Source organism: Symphalangus syndactylus, chromosome 14 (assembly GCF_028878055.3).
Source record: "Symphalangus syndactylus isolate Jambi chromosome 14, NHGRI_mSymSyn1-v2.1_pri, whole genome shotgun sequence".
In the NCBI taxonomy this organism is placed as follows: Eukaryota; Metazoa; Chordata; class Mammalia; order Primates; family Hylobatidae; genus Symphalangus; species Symphalangus syndactylus.
Genome location: NC_072436.2, coordinates 11,179,534 through 11,199,491, shown reverse-complemented (window position 1 = coordinate 11,199,491; position 19,958 = coordinate 11,179,534). Strand labels below are relative to the sequence as shown.

General features: G+C 47.2%; 1 protein-coding gene across 2 annotated transcripts; it reads right to left on the bottom strand.

Moving 5' to 3' along the window:
- Positions 1–3,232: 3,232 nt before the first annotated feature.
- Positions 3,233–18,361, bottom strand: SUMO2 (small ubiquitin like modifier 2). Of its 2 annotated transcripts, XM_055241190.2 has the most exons (4): positions 18,038–18,361; positions 16,284–16,415; positions 9,871–9,942; positions 3,233–3,904 (listed from the first exon to the last, which is right to left on the bottom strand). In XM_055241190.2, the coding sequence occupies exons 1-4, from the start codon at positions 18,251–18,253 to the stop codon at positions 3,842–3,844; spliced, it is 483 nt and encodes a 160-aa protein (XP_055097165.2). In that variant the 5' UTR covers positions 18,254–18,361; the 3' UTR covers positions 3,233–3,841. The 2 variants fall into 2 exon arrangements, with proteins under 2 accessions (XP_055097165.2, XP_055097166.1); XM_055241191.2 differs by lacking the exon at positions 9,871–9,942 and having other exon boundaries at positions 18,038–18,227.
- Between the last annotated feature and the right edge of the window lie 1,597 nt (positions 18,362–19,958).

Genomic DNA, 19,958 nt, shown 5'->3' with positions numbered 1-19,958 from the left:
TGAACTGAGGTCAGGAGTTTGAGACCAGCCTGGCCAACATGGTGAAGCTCTGTCTCTACTAAATATACAAAAAAACGAGCCAGGCGTGGTGGTGGGTGACTAATCCCAGCTACTCAGGAGGCTCAATTAAACCTGGCGGAGTTGCAGTGCTAAGATCACACCACTGCACTCTAGCACTGAGCAACAAAGCAAGACAGTCTCAAAACAAAAATGGCAATGAGATAATCTGTGATTATAAAACTGCCATTTTTTTTTTTTTTTTTGAGACAGAGTCTCGCTCTGTCCCCCAAGCTGGAGTGCAGTGGTGCGATCTTGGCTCACTGCAAGCTCCACCTCCCGGATTCACGCCATTCTCCTGCCTCAGCCTCCCAAGTAGCTGGGACTACAGGCGTCCGCCACCAAGTCCAGCTAATTTTTTTGTACTTTTAGTACAGACGGGGCTTCACCATGTTAGCCAGGATGGTCTCAATCTCCTGACCTCATGATCCACCCGCCTCAGCCTCCCAGAGTGCTAGGATTACAGGCTTGAGCCACCGCGCCCAGCCTAAAACTGCCATCTTTCCCTAAATATTTGAATTTAAAAACTGTAGTGGTTGGCTGGGCGTGGTGGCTCACGCCTGTAATCCCAGCACTTTGGGAAGCTAAGGCGGGCAGATCAGGAGGTCAGGAGATGGAGACCATCCTGGCTAACATGGTGAAACCCCGTCTCTACTAAAAATACAAAAAAATTTAGCCAGGCATGGTGGCGGGCACCTGTAGTCCCAGCTACTAGGGAGGTTGAAGCAGGAGAATGGTGTAAACCCGGGAGGTGGAGCTTGCCGTGAGCCAAGGTCGTGCCACTGCACTCCAGCCTGGGCGACAGAGCAAGACTCTGTCTCAAAAAAAAAAGAAAAACAACAAAAACTGTAGTGATTGGGCATGGGGTCTAACACCTGAAACCCCAACACTTTGGGAGGCCAAGACAAGGGATTGAGGCCAGAAGTTCGAGACCAAACTGGTCAACATGGTGAGACCCCACCTATAATTTAAAAATAATAAAAATTTGGCCGGGCACAGTGGCTCAAGCCAGTAATCCTAGCACTTTGAGAGGCCAAGGCAAGCGGATCACCTGAGGTCGGGAGGTTGGAGACCAGCCTGACCAACATAGAGAAACCCCTTCTGTACTAAAAATACAGAATTAGCCAGGCATGGTGGTACATGCCTGTAATCCCAGCTTTTCCTGAGGCTGAGGCAGGAGAATCAGTTGAACCTGGGAGGTGGAGGTTGCAGTGAGCTGAGATCATGCCATTGGTCTCCAGCCGGGGCAACAAGAGCAAAACTCCATCTCAAAAATAAACATTTTTTAAAAATTAAAAAGCAGCTGGGCATAGTGGCTCACGCCTGTAAACCCAGCACATTGGGAGGCTAAGGCAGATAGATCACTTAAGATCAGGGGTTTGAGCCCGGCCTGGACAATATGGCGAAACTCTCTGTAAAAAAAATACAAAAATTAGCCGGCTGTGGTGGCATGCATCTGTGGTTCTAGCTACTCACGAGGCCGAGCAGGGAGGATCTCTTAAGACCTGGAGGTGGAGGCTGCAGTGAGCCGAGATCATACCACTGCACCACTCCAGACTAGGCAACAGAGGCATAACCTCTTTCAAAAAGACCTAAGACGGGAGGCTGAGGCAGGAGAATGGCATGAACCCAGGAGGCGGAGCTCACAGTGAGCCGAGACTGCGCCAGTGCACTCCAGCCTGAGCCACAGTGATGCTCCGTCTCAAAACACAACCACCTAAAAAAAAAACCCTAAGAAACAAAAATTAAAATAATAAAGACTGTAGTGACCTGTATATTTAAGGTTCTTTTTTTTTTTTTTTTTTTTGAGACGGAGTCTCGCTCTTTCACCCAGGCTGGAGTGCAGTGGCGCGATCTCGGCTCACTGCAGGCTCCACCCCCCGGGGTTCACACCATTCTCCTGCCTCAGCCTCCCTTGTAGCTGGGACTACAGGCGCCTGCCACCTCGCCCGGCCAATTTTTTGTATTTTTAGTAGAGACGGGGTTTCACCGTGTTAGCCAGGATGGTCTCGATCTCCTGACCTCGTGATCCGCCCACCTCGGCCTCCCGAAGTGCTGGGATTACAGGCGTGAGCCACCGCGCCCGGCCCTATATTTAAGGTTCTGAGGATGGATATATATATATTTTCTGTCCCTGAATATTCTTTTTTTTTTTTTTGAGACAGAGTCTCGCTCTGTCGCCCAGGCTGGAGTGCAGTGGCGCAATCTCGGCTCACTGCAAGCTCCGCCTCTCGGGTTCACGCCATTCTCCTGCCTCAGCCTCTCTGAGTAGCTGGGACTACAGGCGCCCGCCACTACGCCCGGCTAATTTTTTTTTGTATTTTTAGTAGAGATGGGGTTTCACCGTGGTCTCGATCTCCTGACCTTGTGATCCGCCCGCCTCGGCCTCCCAAAGTGCTGGGATTACAAGCGTGAGCCACCACGCCCGGCCCCCTTAATATTCTTGAATAGGCCAGGCGTGGTGGCTCATGCCGTAATCCCCGCACTTTGGGAGGCTGAGGCGGGTGGATCACCTGAGGTCAGGAGTTCGAGACCAGCCTGGCATACGTGATAAAACTCCGTCTCTACTAAAAATAGAAAAAAAATTAGCTGGGCGTGGTGGCATGCACCTATAACCCCGAAGCTACTCAGGAGGCTGAGGTAAGAGAATCGCTTGAACCCGGGAGGCGGAGGTTGCAGTGAGCTGAAATTGCACCACTACACCCCAGCCTGGGCAACAAGAGGAAAACTCCGTCTCAAAAAAAAATCCTTGAATAAGGAATGAAAACTTTATTTCAGGTTAGGGAGTATTTACTTATTAAAGTGCAGGCTAGAATGGTTCAGTGTTTTATCAGCAACAAAGGCAAAATCAGAACTTTTTCCTTGCCACATGTGCTACCCTATACCCTACGCTCTGTGCCTCACTTAATATACAGAAAATACCTGGAAATCCACAATACTATGGCCCAATTTTTCTGCTAGTATACTTGCATATTAACATGGGACCTAGAGAAACTTTTGGAACAAAGTGATATTTATAAAACTGTTATTCTTTGTTTGGCATCAGTATCAGTCTGTCAGAAACACCAAGTAGCTTTATTTCCTTCTTGAAATGTTACTTCTAAGCAGGCCTATTTATGTGTTTTTTCTAAGCCTCAATTTTCTATTTAATATTTCTCAGAATAAAGAAAACAGCTCATTTTAAACAAGAAGTTTATTTAAACAACAAGACGCTTGACTTGAAGGGAAAACTATCTAGGATTCTTTTTTGTTTTAGAGTAATTTATCCCTACTTAAAGACAGATTGCCCTACATGTAACAGCTACGTACAAAAAAGTTATAAAATTGTCCTTGGTTTTACAATGATAAATGAAAAACATTAAAATTCTCCAATTGAACAAGGTATGCAAGGATTTTTATGTTGTTGTGTTTTTTTTTTTTGTTAAAACAGTGAGAGCAAAATAACTTACTGGAATATAAAGATAAGAGCTGAATGAGCATGCCACTAATGGAGAAAGGGGGTATTTTCACAGAATCAGTATTTTTCCCCATCCCGTCTCCACTTGATGTCAATCAAAACATACCATTGGCTGTTTAGTTAAAAAAAAAAAATGCAATATGCTTGTGCACATATACCAGTTACTTTATGTACAATAAAGGAATGGGGAAGGGGGAAATGAAAGAATAGAGAAAACTATACGGTAGTAGTCAGGATGTGGTGGAACCAAATTGCAGTTTTCTAATTGAGAATGTAATCTTGGTCTTTAAAGAACAGAGTTCTGGAGTAAAGAAGCAGGTTCCCTTTTCAGTAGACACCTCCCGTCTGCTGTTGGAACACATCAATTGTATCTTCATCCTCCATTTCCAACTAGCATAAAAGAAAAAACAAATGTAAAAGCACTGATTAAGTTCTGAAAATTAATGATTTTCGGGTTTAAGTATGCTGAAAATATGTACATGTTCCACTAAGTTCCAAGTTTCATTATTTTAGATGTCTCATAGCTTAATGTATCAACACACTTGGTTTAAGTAATTTTTCACTTGGCTTCCTTTTTTATGACTATTAGATAAAACGTACTTGTTGTGTGTGTTTTTTTTTTTGAGATAGGATTTCTGTCACCCAGGCTGGAGTGCAGTGGCGTGATCTCAGCCCACTGCAACGTCCACCCCTCAGGTTCAAGCAATTCTCCTGCCTCAGCCTCTCAAGTAGCTGAGATTACAGGCATCCGCCACCATGCCCAGCTAATTTTTTTTGTATTTTTAGTAGAAATGGGGTTTCATCATGTTGGCCAGGCTGGTCTCAAATTCCTGAGCTCAAGTGATCTGCCTGCCTCGGCCTCCCAAAGTGCTAGGATTACAGGCGTGAGCCACTGCGCCCAGCCAAAACTTAGTTTTTGAGTAAAAAGCAGAATATTAGCCAGGTGCAGTGGCTCATGCCTGTAATCCCAGCACTACTGGAGGCCAACATTGGAGGACTGCTTGAGCCCAGGACACTTAGACCAGCCTGGGCAACATAGGGAGACAACATCTCTACAAAAATTAAAAAAAAAAAAAAAAAAAAAAAAAAAAAAAAAAAAAAAATTAGCCAGCCATGGTGACACATGTCCACACTCCCAGCTACTCAGGAAGCCGAGGTGGGAGGATCAATTGAGATCAAGGCTGCAATGAACCGTGACCACACCAGCTCACTCCAGCCTGAGTGACAAAGTGAAAGATCCTGTACTAAAAAAAGAGAAAAAAAGGCTGAGGCCATGCACAATGGTTCGCTCCTGTAATCTGAACACTTTGGGAGGCTGAGGCGGGCGGATCACCTGAGGTCACGAGTTCAAGACCAGCCTGGCCAACGTGGTGAAACCCCATCCCTATTAAAATTTTTTTTTTTTTTTTTTTTGAGATGGAGTCTTGCTCTGTCGCCCAGGCTGGAGTCCAGTGGCAGGATCTCAGCTCACTGCAAGCTCCGCCTCTTGGGTTCACGCCATTCTGCTGCCTCAGCCTCTGAGCCACTGCGCCCGGCCTAAAAATATTTTTAAAATTAGCCAGGTATGGTGGCATGTGCCTGTAATCCCAGCTATTCAGGAGGCTGAGGCAGGAGAATCGCTTGAACCCAGGAAGCAGAGGTTGTGGTGAGCCAATATTGTGCCACTGGACTCCAACATGGGTGACAGAGCGAGACTTGGTCTCCAAAAAAAAAAAAAACAAAGGTGGGGGGGGTGCCGGGTGTGGCAGCTCACACCTGTAATCCCAACACTTTGGGAGGCCGAGGCAGGCAGATCACCTGAGGTCAGGAGTTCGAGACCAGCCTGGCCAAAATGGTGAAACCCAGTCTCTACTAAAAATACAAAAAACAAAACAAAAAAAATTAGCTGGGCGTGGTGGCGCACGCCTGCATGCCTGTAATCCCAGCTACTTGGGAGGCTGAGGCAGGAGAATCACTTGAATCTGGGAGGTGGAGGTTGCAGTGAGCCAAGATCGTGCCATTGCATGTGACAAGAAACTCTGTCTCAAAAAAAATTAAATAAATGAAAGCTGAATATGTCTGTGTCGAGGGCCCACAGAAGGGTGATATGTTTAAAGAATCTCGCTGCACTGTTTAGCAAAGACTGAAAACAAATCTCAATAAAAACCCAAATTAGGCTGGGCGCTGGGGCTCACACCTATAATCCCAACACTTTGGGAGGCCAAGGTGGACGGATCACCAGGTCAACAGGTCAAACCCATCCTGACCAACATGGTGAAACCTCGTTTCTACCAAAAATACAAAAAATTAGCTGGGCGTGGTTGCACATGCCTGTAGTCCCAGCTACTCAGGAGGCTGAGGCAGGAGAATCACTTGAACCCGTGAGGTGGAGGTTACAGTGAGCTGAGATCGTGCCACTGAACTCCAGCCTGGGTGACAGTGCAAGACTCCGTGTCTCAAAAAAAAAAAACAAAACACCCAAATTAATAAAACATAGTATGCTCAGATATTAAATACCATATAGCCATTAAAAAATAAGATTTTCATGTACAGAAATGAAAATATCTTTAACATGCCGTAGATACCGTGTTAGGATAAAAACATAATTTTAAAACTAAGCAGCAGCCAACTCTGGGTGCACTGACTATATAAGTTAGCCATGCTCTGTAAGGGGCAGTTAAAAAAAAAAAGGACACCCCAAGGAGCAAAGCAGCTTATTATATGACTACATTTGTGTTTTCCTATTTTTTCTTGAGACAGAGTTTTGCTGTTGCCGCCCAAGGTGGAGCGCAATGGTGCGATCTCGGCTCACTGCAACCTCTGCCTCCCGGGTCAAGCAATTCTCCTGCCTCAGCCTCCCAAGTAGCTGGGATTACAGGCATGCGCCACCATGCCCAGCTGATTTTGTATTGACTCCGTCAATACAAAAAATAAATAAATAAAATAAAAACAAGATAAACAAACAAAATAAAAACAAAATTAGCCAGGCATCATGGTGGGCGCCTGTAATCCCAGCTACTCGGGAAGCTGAGGCAGGAGAATCGCTTGAACCCAGGAAGCAGAGGTTGCAGTGAGCTGAGATCACGCCACTGCACTCCAGTCTGGGAGACAGAGCAAAACTCCGTCTCGAAAAATAAAAAAATTTTAAAAAGCTGGGGAGGCAGGGGCGGGCAGGAGGCCTGCTAAGATGTTTTAATTTATCACAATCCTGCTATCTAACAAATATTGGGAGAATAATTCTAAAACGAATCAATTCCAAATTCTTCAAAATGAAGTAAAATGAATTGCAAATTCAACCTGAAGATTTTAAAATGCCTCAAGGTCACGGATCCAAACAAATAACTCCTTGTTTAATCTTTGTAACTACTATAGCAGATAATCCCGTTTTAGTGGTGGGTAAGGAGGGCTTTAAGACAGGAAATACATTCTAATAACTGAGAGTATAGCACAATGGATGCCTTTTACTATTTCTTTTAAAACCAAACAAGCCTGTCATCTATCTACTAAAACAAAATTATCCAAATGTGAAGTTTTACAGTGAAACTGTAAATGCCTTTAAAAAATGAGGTTCCTGTCCCAGCCTCATTTATCAATAGAATTTAGCTCCTCCTTGTGGCTACATACCATAATTGCGCCTTTTTTTTTTTTTTTTTTTTGACAGAGTTTCACTCTTTCACCCAGGCTAGAGTGAAGTGGCATGACCTCTGCGCTCACTGCAACCTTGCTCACTGCAACCTTGACCGTCTGCCCCCGACACCTTTCCCCTGCCCAGATTCTCCTGGCTCAACCTCCCGAGTAGCTGGGATGGTATTACAGGTGAGCACCACCATGCCCAGCTAATTTTTGTCTCTACTAGACAGGGTAGTTTCGCCATGTTGGCCAGGCTAGTCTTGAACTGCTGACCTCAGGTGATCAACTCGCCTCGGCCTCCCAAAGTGCTAGGATTACAGTCGTGAGCTACTGTACCTAGACTTTTTTTTTTTTTTTTTTTTTTTTTGAGACAGGGTCTGTTACCCAGGCTGGAGTGCAGTGGCACCATCTCTGCTGACTTCAATCTCCGCCTCTCGGGTTCAGGTTATTCTCCCGCCTCAGCCTCCTGAGTAGCTGGGACTACAGGCGTGCACCATCATGCCTGGCTTTTGAGTTTCGCTCTTGTTATCCACGCTGGAGTGCAATGGCGTGATCTCCGGCCCATTGCAACCTCTGCCTCCTGGGTTCAAGCGATTCTCCTGCCTTGGCCTCCCAAGCAGCTGGGATTACAGGCCACCACACCCAGCTAATTTTGTATTTTTAGTAGACAGGTTTTCTCCATGTTGGTCAGGGTGGTCTCAAACTCCCAACCTCAGGTGATCCGCCCGCCTCGGCCTCCCAAAGTGCTGGGATCACAGGCGTGAGCCACCGCGCCCGGCGATGCCTGGCTGATTTTTGTATTTTTTGGCAGACACAGGGTTTCACCATATTGTCCAAGCTGGTCTCAAACTCCTGACCTCAAGCGATCTGCCTGCCTCAGCCTCCCAAAGTGCTAGGATGACAGGTGTGAGCAAGTGCACCCAGCCCATAATTCCTTTTTAGAGACTGTCACCAGTTGAAATGTCTTCAAAATATTCTTTTCAGTACAACTCAGGGGCTTTTCCAATTTTCAAAGATTATCAACTACAATCTGGATGTGCTGTTTCATGCCACATTTATCACTTTCTAGTTTTTACTGGGTGATAAAGTTGAAATTCAAAAGTACCTGGGATCCAATTTAAATTTCTACTATCACAACATTTTAAAATATGTTTCAGAAACTGTAAGTCTTCTATTTTTGAGACACAGTTTTGCTCTATCGCCCAGGCTGAAGTGCAGTAGTATGATCATAACTCACTGCGGCCTGAAACTCCTGGACTCAAGCACCTCTCCCACTAAACTTCCCAAGTAGCTGAGACTACAGACACATGCTATCATGCCCAGCTCTTTTTCTTTCCTATAGAGACCAGGTCTTGCTATGTTGCCCAGGCTGGTCTTAAACTCCTGGCCTCAAGCAACCCTGCTGCCTGTGTCAGTTTCCTAAAGTGCTAGGACTACAGGTGTGAGCCATTAAGTCAGGACAAGACCGGAAGTCGTTTTTTTTTTTTTTTGAGAGAGGGCCTCACTTTATCACCCAGGCTGGCGTGCAGTGGCGCCATCTTGGTTGATTGCAGCCTCCACTTCCTGGGCTCAAGCAATCCTTCCACCTCACCCTAAGAAGTAGCTGGTACTACAGGCACATACCACCACTCCCTGGCTAATTTTTGTATTTTGTTGTAAAGAGAGGATTTTGCCATGTTGCCTAGGCTGGTCTTGAAATCCTGGACTCAAGCGCTCCGCCCGCCTTGGCATCACAGTGCTGGCATTAGAAGCACTTTGTAATCTTGAAAACGGCTCTCATGAGCCACCTAGCTAGGCCAAAACTGGAAGTATTTAATGGAACTTTGAGAGGGTAAAAAGAAACAAAGAGCTTCTGCCACAGAAGACAATCCAGCTGATCCTACAGAAAGTGACAGAACAAAATGAAGTGGTACATAAAGAGTTAAAGGATCAGAGAGCATCACGTTTTGCAGTAAGGGTTTGGAAAATCTCCTATTATCAGGGGCTCTCCCTGTCAAACAAAGCTATGGGACGTGGCAGTTAGGGCCATTAGTTCCTTTTCGTTCATGAAGACACGTAAAAGAGAATTTCAATTCAGCATGTAGAACTAAAATGGTGAGGATTTGGCTGGGTGCGGTGGCTCACACCTGTCAATCCCAACACTTTGGGAGGACAAGGCAGACGGATCACTTGTGGTCAGCAGTTCAAGACCAGCCTGGCCAACATGGTGAAACCCCATCCCTACCAAAAATACAAAAATTAGCCAGGCATGGTGGTGCATGCTGTAATCCCAGCTACTCTGGGAGGCTGAGGCAGGAGAATTGCTTAAGCATGGCAGGCAAGGGCTGCAGTGACCCAAGATCGTGCCACTGTACTCAAGCCTGGGCGATGGGGTGAGACTCCGTCACAAAAAAACAAACACAAACCACTGGTGGGGTTGGGCACATTGATTCGTGCCTATAATCCCATCACTTTGGGAGGCCAAGGCTGCAGTGAGCTATAATGAGGCCACTACACTTCAACCCAGGCAACAGAGAGGCCCTGTTCCTAAAAAAATAATTAAAATGAAAATTAAAAATAAATGAATAAAAATCATTGGCATTTCCTGAGCCTATTCCTATTTTCCTTTCTCTTCCCCTTTGGTCATACTTCCCAAAGCTCTGAACTCTACAAGAACTATACTCCAGTATCTAAACGTTCAAATTCATAAACATAGCTGTTCAAAAAATTACAAATGGTAATTTTTCTAATTAGGAGAGACTTTTTACCTGTGCAGGTGTGTCTGTTTCATTGATTGGTTGCCCGTCGAATCGGAATCTGATCTGCCTCATTGACAATCCCTGAACGAGAATTTAAAAGCAATAAACAGCATTAAGAGAAACAGAATTCTATTTAGATAAAAGTACATGCATATTTACCCATGAATGTATTAAAGCAATACCTAAATAAACAATTGCCAACATGTCAACATACCCTATAGGTAAAAAGATTTGGGGTGATTCTCATTTTCTTTTTTTTTTTTTGAGACAGAGTTTTGCTCTATTGTCAAGGCTGAAGTGCAGTGGCGTGATCTCAGCTCAAGGCAACCTCCACCTCCTGGTTCAAGTGAGACTTCTGCCGTAGCCTCCCAAGAGTAGCTGGAACTATGGTCCCCTGACACAACAACCGGCTAATTTTTGTAGTTTTATTAGAGACTGGGTTTCATCATGTTGGCCAGGCTGGTCTCGAACTCCTAACCTCGGGGTGATCCGTCCGCCTCAGCCTCCCAAAGTGCTGGGATTACAGGAGTGAGCCACGGTGCCCAGCCTCTCATTTTCAGTGAAGAGTAAGATGTAGTTATTTTTTTTCTTTTTCTGGTTTTTTTTTTTTTTTTTTTTTTTTTTTTGAGACAGAGTCTCACTCCGTCACTCAGGCTAGAGGGCAGTGGCGCAATCTTGGCTCACTGCAACCTCCGCCTTTTGGGTTCAAGCAATTTTCCTGCCTCAGCCTCCTGATTAGCTGGGACTAGGCAGGCGCCACTACGCCTGGCTAATTTTTGTATTTTTTAGTAGAAACAGGGTTTCGCCATGTTGGCCAGGCTGGTCTCGAACTCCTGACCTCAGGTGATCTGACCACCTCGGGTGATCTGACCACCTCAGCCTCCCAAAGTGCTGGGATTACAGGCATAAGACACTGTACCCGGCCTGTTTGTTGTTGTTGTTTTTGTTTGTTTGTTTTTTAAGACAGTTTTGCTATGTCGCCCAGGCTGGAGTGCAGTGGTACAATCTTGGCCCGCTGCAACCTCCGCCTCCTGGGTTCAAGTGATTCTCCTGCCTTAGCCTCCCGAGTAGCTGGGATTACAGGCGCTCACCATCAAGCCCAGCTAATTTTTGTGTTTTTAGTAGAGACGGGGTTTCACCATGTTGGCCAGGCTGATCTCGAACTCCTGACCTCAAGTGATCCATTCACCTCAGCCTCCCCAAATGCTGGGATTACAGGTGTGAGCCACTGCGCCAAGCCAGTAAGTCATTCTTTTAAAAAGCTTACTGCTTTTCAGACACAGCTACTATAATGTTAAATAGAACAAAGCTTGAGACAAATATGCATTTAAATGAGTTAGACACAGAAATGAAATTTTTTTTTTTTAAACGGAGTCTTGCTCTGTCGTCCAGGCTGGAGTGCAGTGGCACGATCTCAGCTCAGCCCAACCTCCACCACCAGAGTTCAAGTGACTTTCCTGCCTCAGCCTCCTGAGTAGCTGGGACTACAGGCTCATGCCACCATGCTGGGCTAATTTTTTGTATTTTAGTAGAGATGGGGTTTCACCGTGTTAGCCAGGATGGTCTCAATTTCCCGACCTCGTGATCTGCCCGCCCAGCCACTGACAGGAAATTTAAAGTAAAAAAAATGCCCATTTAAAGACTCCAGTCTGAGCTCGGGGGCTCACGCTGTAATTCCAACACATTAGGAGGCCAAGGCGGATCATCTGAGGTCTGGAGTTCAAGACCAGCCTGGCCAACATGGTGAAACCCCACCTCTACTAAAAATACAAAAATTAGCCGGGTGTGGTGGCATCCGCCTGTAATCCCAGCTATTTGGGAGGCTGAGGCAGGAGGATCACTTGAACCTGGGAGGCGGAGCTTGCAGCGAGCCGAGATCGTGCCATAGCACTCCAGCCTGGGCAACAGACCAGATTCAGTCTCAAAAACAACAACAAAACCGACCTAAAATGCCCCAACCTACACCCCTGAACTTCCTGGAATAGCTTTAAAAAAGCACCTGCTTTTTAATTTCCTTTAATATGTACCCAAATCTGTAATTACTTATCATCTTACTAAAAAGCACACTTCAGGAGGTATAGGAACCTAGACTGTTTTAGTTACACAGTCTATCCCTTGCACATAGTAGGTGCTGCTCGGTACGTGTCAGTGGAATAAAACGGATGAAAAACAGTACATAACCATCATCTACTTAAAAACGAAGGCCAAGTGTTGTAGCTCACGCCTGTAATCCTAGTACCTTGGGAGACTGAGGTGGAAGATCACCTGAAGTCAGGAGTTCGAGACGGGGTTTCAGCCTGTCCAACATGGTGAAACCCCGTCTCTACTAAACATACAAAAATTGGCTGAGCACAATGGCACACGCCTGTAATCCCAGCTACTGCAGCCGGAGGTTGAGTGGGGAAAACTGCAAGAACCCAGGAGGTGGAGGTTGCAACAAGCCGAGATCGTGCCATTGCCTGGGCAACAGAGCAAGACTCTGTCTCAAAAAAAAAAAAAATTAAATAAATAAATAAAAATACAAAAAATTAGCCGGGCAAGGTGACAGGCGCTGTAATCCCAGTTATTCAAGAGGCTGAGGCAGGAGAATTGCTTGAACCCAGGAGGCAGAGGTTGCAGTGAGCTGAGATCATGCCACTGCACTCCAACTTGGGGAACAGAGCAAGACTCCATCTCAAAAAAAAGAAATTAAAAAATTGCATGGTGGCCAGGTGCAGTGGCTCATGCCTGTAATCCCAACATTCTGGAAGGCCAAGGCACGTAGATCGCCTGAGGTCAGGAGTTTGAGACCAGCCAACCTGATCAACATGGTGAAGCCCCGTCTCTACTAAAAATACAAAATCAGTCAGGTGTGGTGGCGCATGCCTGTAATCCCAGCTACTTGTGAGGCTGAGGCAGGAGAATCACTGGAACCTGGGAGGCAGAGGTTCCAGTAAGCCTAGATTGCGCCATTGCGTTCAGCCTCAGCAACAAAAGGGAAACTCCATCTTAAAAAAAAAAAAAGAAAAGAAAAGCCAGGAGTAGTGCTTCACACGCCTGTAATCCTAGAACTTTGGGAGGCCGAGGCAGCGCGGCGGGTGGGTCACCTGAGCTCAGGAGTTCGAGACCAGCCTGGCCAACATGGTAAAACCCCGTTTCTACGACAAATACAAAAATTAGCTGAGCGTGGTGGTAGGTGCCTACAATCCCACCCACTCAGGAGGCTGAGGCAGCAGAACTGCTTGAACCCGGGAGGTGGAGGCTGCAGTGAGCCGAGATTATGTCACTACACTCAAGTCTGAGCGACAGAGGGAGACTCCATCTCAAAAAAAAAAAAAAAAAATCACCTAGTGGCACAAGCCTATAGTCCCAACTACCTGGGAGCCTGAGGTGGGAGGATTGCTTGAGCCTGGGAGGCAGAGGATGCAGTGAGCCATGATCATAATCCTGCCCCTGCACTTCAGCATGGGCAACAGGGCAAAACCCTGTGTAAAAAAAAAAAAAAAAAAAAAAAGGCAAAATTTTGCAATTGCAGAAAAGTTAAATAAGATATGCATAAGAATAGTGTTCAAGGCCAGGCACTGGTGGCTCACGCCTGTAATCCCAGCACTTTGGGAGGCCGAAGCAGACAGATCACGAGGTCAAGAGATCAAGATCATCCTGGCCAATATTGTGAAACCCCGTCTCTACGAAAAATATAAAAATTAGCTGGGCATGGTGGCGCACACCTGTAGTCCCAGCTACTCGGGAGGCTGAGGCAGGAGAATCGCTTGAATCCAGGAGGCGGAGGTTGCAGTGAGCAGAGATGGTGCCACTGCACTCCAGCCTGGGCAACAGCGCAAGACTCTCTCTCAAAAAAAGAATACTGTTCAAAACCACCAAACTGAAGCATGATTCTGTTTGTTTGTGGTTTTGAGACAGGGTCTCATTCTGTCACCCATACTGGAGTGCAACGATGAGATCATGGCTCACTGCAGCCTGGACCTGCCAAGCTCAAGCAATCCTCCCGCCTCTGTCACTGAAATAGCCTGGACTATAGGTGTGTGCCACCACAACCACCTAATTTTTTTTTTTAAGAGATGAGGTCTGGGCCAGGCGCAGTGGCTCATGCCTGTAATCCCAGCACTTTGGGAGGCCAAGGTGGGTGGATCACAAGGTCAGCAGTTTGAGACCAGCCTGACCAATATGGTGAAACACCATCTCTACTAAAAATACCAAAAAAAAATAGCTGGGCATGGTGGCGTGCGCCTGTAATCCCAGCGACTTGGGAGGTTGAGGCAGGAGAATTGCTTAAAACTGGAAGGTGGAGGATGCAGTGAGCCGAGATTGCGCCACTGCACTCCAGCCTGGGCAATAGGAGCAAAAGTCCACCTCAAAACAAAACAAAAAAAGAGATGAGGTCTTACTATGTTGTCCAGACTGGTCTTCCAGCCTTGGCCTCCCAAAGTGCTGGATTACCACGTCCAGCCTATGATTTTCTATTTTGTATGCAGTTTTGCTAAAGAAGTTCTCCAAAAGGATTACCTTTTAAAATTCCCCTGTATCCTGAAGGGGCACTAGTGTTCAAATATAGAAGATGCCAGTGTATAAATTATTTAACACAATTCATAAGTTCATGTAGGGTGATTTCAGCAAAATTCTTCAAATAAGAGTATACGGTATCTTGCCGGGCACAGTGGCTCACGCCTGTAATCCCAGCACTTTGGGAGGCCGAGGCAGGTGGATCACCTGAGGTCAGGAGTTCAAGACCAGTCTGACCAATATGGTGAAACCCCATCTCGCTGACAATACAAAAATTAGCCGGGCGTGGTGGCATGCGCCTGTAGTCCCACCTACTCGGGAGGCTGAGACAGGAGAATCGCTTGGTCCCGGGAGGCAGAGGTTGCAGTGAGTCGAGATCGCGCTACTGCACTCCATCCTGGACAACAGAGCGAGACTGTCTCAAAAAAAAAAAAAAAAGATGGTATCTTTATAAGGAACTACACATAAGAAGGTTTACATATGAAGAATTATGAGCACAGTATTTTCTTATTACATTGTAAATACACTAGGCATAAAAATACTTCAAACATTCTAAAGTTTCTTTTTTTTTTTCCCTTTGAAATGCTCTCGCTCTGTCACCCAGGCTAGAGTGCAGTGGTGTGATCTTGGCTCACTGCAGCCTCCACCTCCCAGGTTCAAGGGATTCTCAGCCTCAGCCTCCGGAGTAGGTGGGATTATGGGCGTGTACCACCACGCCCAGCTAATTTTTTCGTATTTAGTAGAGATGGGATTTTGCCATGGTGGCCAGGCTGATCTCAAGTGCCACCTGCCTCAGTCTCCCAAAGTGCTGGGATTACAGATGTGAGCCACTGCACCAGGCCTAAAGGAAGTTTCTATCTTCACTGATCTTTCAAGAATAAACTCAAACTCAATTTCCCAACTTACACAGGTTTAAGCCTTATTCTATTTTGAGCCTATTTAGAACAATCTGAAGGGGCCAGACACGGTGGCCCACACCTGTAATCCCAGCACTTTGAGAGGCCAAGGTGGGCGGGTCACTTGAGGTCAGGAGTTGAGGTCAGGTCTACTAAAAATACAAAATTCCGGGCGTGGTGGCGCACGCCTGAAATCCCAGCTACTCAGGAGGCTGAGGCATAATAATAGCCTCAACTCAGGAGGCAGAGGTTGCAGTGAGCCGAGATTGCACCACTGCACTCCAGCTTGGGCAACAGAGCAAGACTCCGTCAAAAACAAAAACAAAAATAAAACACAATTTACAAGGTAGATAAATTCTAGCTTAAAAAAATAGAACGAGACTCCCATCTCAAAAAAAAAAAAGACTTCTTGGTTTGGCGCGGTGGCTCATGCTTGTAATCCCAGCACTTTGGAAGGCCGAGGCGGGCAGATCACCTGAGGTCAGGAGTTTAAGACCAGCCTAGCCAATATGGTGAAACCCCATCTCTACTAAAAATACAAAAAAAATTGGCCAGGCCTGGTAGCGGGCACCTGTAATCCCAGCTACTTGGGAGGCTGAGGCAGGAAAATCGCTTGAAGTGGAGGCTGCAGTGAGCTGAGCTCACGCCACTGTACTTCAGCCTGGACAACAAGAATGAAACTCCATCTCAAAAAAATAAAATAATAAAAGACTGATAAGTAATTTTACCAAGTTCACTCTTATTTTCTTATAAACATAAAATTACATCTCCTTGGTAAAAAAAAAAAAAAATTATTGTAAATATAATTTGATAGATTCCTGGCACAGGACTGGAACCACATATAATACTAACCAAATCATCCTAAGGGTTTTCATGAGCTATCAATATACCAAGTGCACGATAAAACTGATGGGCCAAGTGCATATTCATCCCATCACTAATATGCTAGTCTAGTTTTTGTTCCCATGAAAATAAGATTTTTGGAAATAGTTTTATTCAGTGGAAATACACATAGGAATTCCTCACCTGTCGTTCACAATAGGCTTTCATTAGTTTACTAAGTGGTGTATGCCTCTTAATCTTAAACTGCACCACAGAACCATCCTGCCCCGCCACCTTCAAATTAATATGATCGTTGTTCTCAGTCTTGACTCCTTCCTGTTAAAAGAAAAATAAAAGTATAATTTGGGAAATGTGGTCAATGAACACGTTTTCTAAAGCAGCAGCAGCCCTAGTTGCTTCTAAAATCAACAGGTTTCTCATAGTGTATGCTAAAACGGCATACGGCTGTTTTCAGCTGCTGAAATCAACGTGAAAGAGGAGAAATCCTGCAGCAACAGTATTAGATAGCTGTCAGATACGGAAAAGCCTACATGCAATACTATCAGTAGCAACAATACATGTTTAAAGTTGGGTCCTATTCAGTGTATTGCAACGTTCTCTTGAAGCTAAACTTTCTAAAATGGCTTATATCACTCCCAAAATACATACTTTACCCCCCAAAAAAGTTAAAAATAGAGTCCCTTCTCTTTTCTAAGCACTTTAAGTACAACGGCAAGAAACAAAACAATAAATCTACAGCCTGCCATTCAAAACTCATTACCGTTGTCGTTAGAAAGTTACCAAACTCAGTTTAATAACCTAAATCCAATCTCCATTAAGGGAAACACACAAACAAAAAAAACAATCGAAGAATATCCCGATTCCCTCCGGAACAACCGTAATACTCAGGACCACAGTTGACGTTCTCTTCTATTAGCAGCTTCATTTTTATTTTCGGTTAAGAGCACTTATTCTCCCCTCCCCTTTGTTGTCATGGGTCAAATACACAGTTTTATTCTAAGTGTTTCTTGTAGACTTCGAACCAACCTAAAATCGTCCAAAATCGAGCGTAGAAGCAATTCTGTAGCCCTAAAACGCTCCAGAAAGTAAAGGCGCGGGAGGCGGGGGGTGTCACCAAACTAGGCAGCAAGTCCCGTGTGCCCCGATGATGGGTGTCCCCAAGTCCTCTCGGGAAGTCTCCGGGTGCCTCAAAAGCCGCGTTCAAAAGTTAAGCCGCACAAAGTCTCTCTGCTCGTATCTGTGCCTCCAACTTCATGAAACCACATGGTGTTCGCGGATTAGGGGTTCGTTGGCACCCAGGGAAAAGCCGCTGCCCCTCCCCCTTCGGGTCCCTGAGTCCATTAAAGTGGGAAATACTCCACGGGAATCCCCCTACCCGCAGGCCCAGGACGGCGGCCCGCGGGCATCCAGGTTCCTGCCCATCAGCAGCCCATTGATTCGCCCCGAACCCTCGCCCCGCCGCCGCAGCCCGGGCAGAGGTCCCCAGATGCCCGCAGTTCCTACCCCTGAGAGGTGAAGCCCGAGCCCAGGGGACTCCCCGCCGCCTCGGAGACTGCAACACCCGACGCGGGGTCGACGGAGGGTGAAGACCCCGCGCGCCCTAACGCCCCTCCTCACGCGCGCCGGCCGGCTGGGCCAAGAATCCCCGTTCGGGGCTGGTGGGCCCGCGGGCGTCCGCGATCTGCCCGCCCAACTAGCGCCGGGCGCGCACTCTGAGGCCGCCGGGGGCGGGAGAGAGCGGCGGGGCCTCCTTCGGCGCGGGAGGGAGGAAAAGAGGGAGGGAGGAAAATGGCGCGGAGCGCCGGGGCCTGAGCCGTGGCCGGCCCCGTGGGGGGCCCGGGAAAGCGCTGGGAGCCAGCGGCGGGCTCTGGCCGGACCCCGGCCCGCGCCATGACCCCGACCGCGCGGCGAGGCGAAGGGGCCGACGGCGAGCTCACCTTGGGCTTTTCGTCGGCCATGGCGAGCGCCGGAGTCTCCTCAGCTGCCGCTTCACAAAAGAGGTACCAGGTCCGCACCAAACGAGCACACAAGCAGCGCCAGGAGCGGCAGAAGAAGGAGGCGGCAGCGGTGGACGAGGGGAGAGGGTGCGCGCACGTCGTGCGCTCCCTCCCCCAACCCTGCGTGCGCGAGCACGAGCAGCCGGGGCCTCTCATTGGCTGGCGCCTCGCGGGAGCGCGCAACGCTTACATAACCACCCCCACCCCCCGCCCCGCGCCACCGCGTCCTGGGCCAGGCGCCCGCCCGGCCGGCGGGAAGAGACGCGGACACGCGCACCCGGCCCGCCGCGGGGGCGCGCCTGGCTCTGGGCGGGGCTGTATTGTCCTCCTTCGTGGTGGAGCATAATCAAAATGGCTTCCAGCTGGTCCTCGGTGGGAACGATGAGGCTCGAGGCTTTAGACGTAAGCCATAGGCCAGGGAAGGCAGACCCACTACAGGAGGAAGGGGATTCCTAAATCAAAGCCCCAGCATGAGGTTCTGGAAAAATCTCTCTCATTCAGTGGACCAGCAGCCCTCCCATGGTTACTTCCTCTAAGTCAGTCTCAACCTGCTTTCCACCGGACTCTTGCCTAAAATGCAGTGTCTTTTTTATTTTATTTTTTTTTGAGACGGAGTCTCGCTCAGTCGCCCAGGCTGGAGTGCAGTGGCACGATCTCGGCTCACAGCAACCTCTGCTTCCCGGGTTCAAGCGATTCTCCTGCCTCAGCCTCCCGAGTAGCTGGGACTACGGGTGCCCGACACAACGCCCGGCTAATTTTTTGTATTTTTCGTAGAGGCGGCGTTTCACCGTGTTAGCCAGGATGATTTCCACCTCCTGACCTCGTGATCCGCCCGCCTCGGCCTCCCAAAGTGCTGGGATTAGAGGCGTGAGCCACCGCGCCCGGCCTGCAGTGTCTTCTGTCCTGCTGGTAACCCTAGACTTTGACTAGCTACGGGAAAATATTCATATATTCATTCAATGAACTCCTTACTCGTCGCCTATCTTCCAAGAGGAAACAGTACCCATAAGCGAGAACTACCCAACAATCAAGCTTCCAGCCAATTGAATCCTTTCCTCCTTGCATCCAGTTAAAACATACACGAGTCCCTCCTGTCTGAAGAACAATCCGATGTGTTTGCACTGGATTCCATCTCGCTCCTCCCCCTGGGATTTATTATTTCCTTTTGTCCCTGAATTTTCTTCCTCTCCTCCGTTAGTATAGAAAAAAAAAAGCTCCCAATTCTATTAAGTTACCATCCTATCTCTCTCCATTCTTGGCCAAACAGCTTGAAAAAATGTCCCCGCCAGCTGTCTCCAACCCCTCCCCTCCCACTCACTCTTCAACCCACTGCAATCTGGTGCTGTCCCCAAAGTTGCACTAAAACTGCTCTCCACAAGGTCACTGCAGAATTCTTTGCTGAATCCAGTATGCTTCTCAGTTTGTCACTCCTTCTCTTGAACTTTGCAGGAGGTAGGTTTTCCTCTCAACTCTAGCCTGTCCTTTGTTCTCTCTGCAATTTTTTTTCTTACTCACTCCTTCCCTTAACTGTTCCTTAGGGTTTTCTTCAAGATCCTTTTATCACTCCATTCCCTCTCCGAGGATGATTTCACCGACTTTCATTACCATCTCTTTGCTAATGATCCTCAAATCCATTATTTCTAGTCCACGTCTTTCTTCTGAGCTTCCAGTTGATTTCTGAACATCTCCACTTGGATGTCCCAGAGACCTCAAACCCAGCAACTCTCAACTAAAACTCCTCACTTTAACTTCCACATGGGTCCTTCTTCCTGACCTACCACTCTTAAACTGAGTGACACACCACTACAACAGCTGCCCCAGGCTGGAAAGGCCAGCGACATTCCTGACTTCTTCTCCTTTA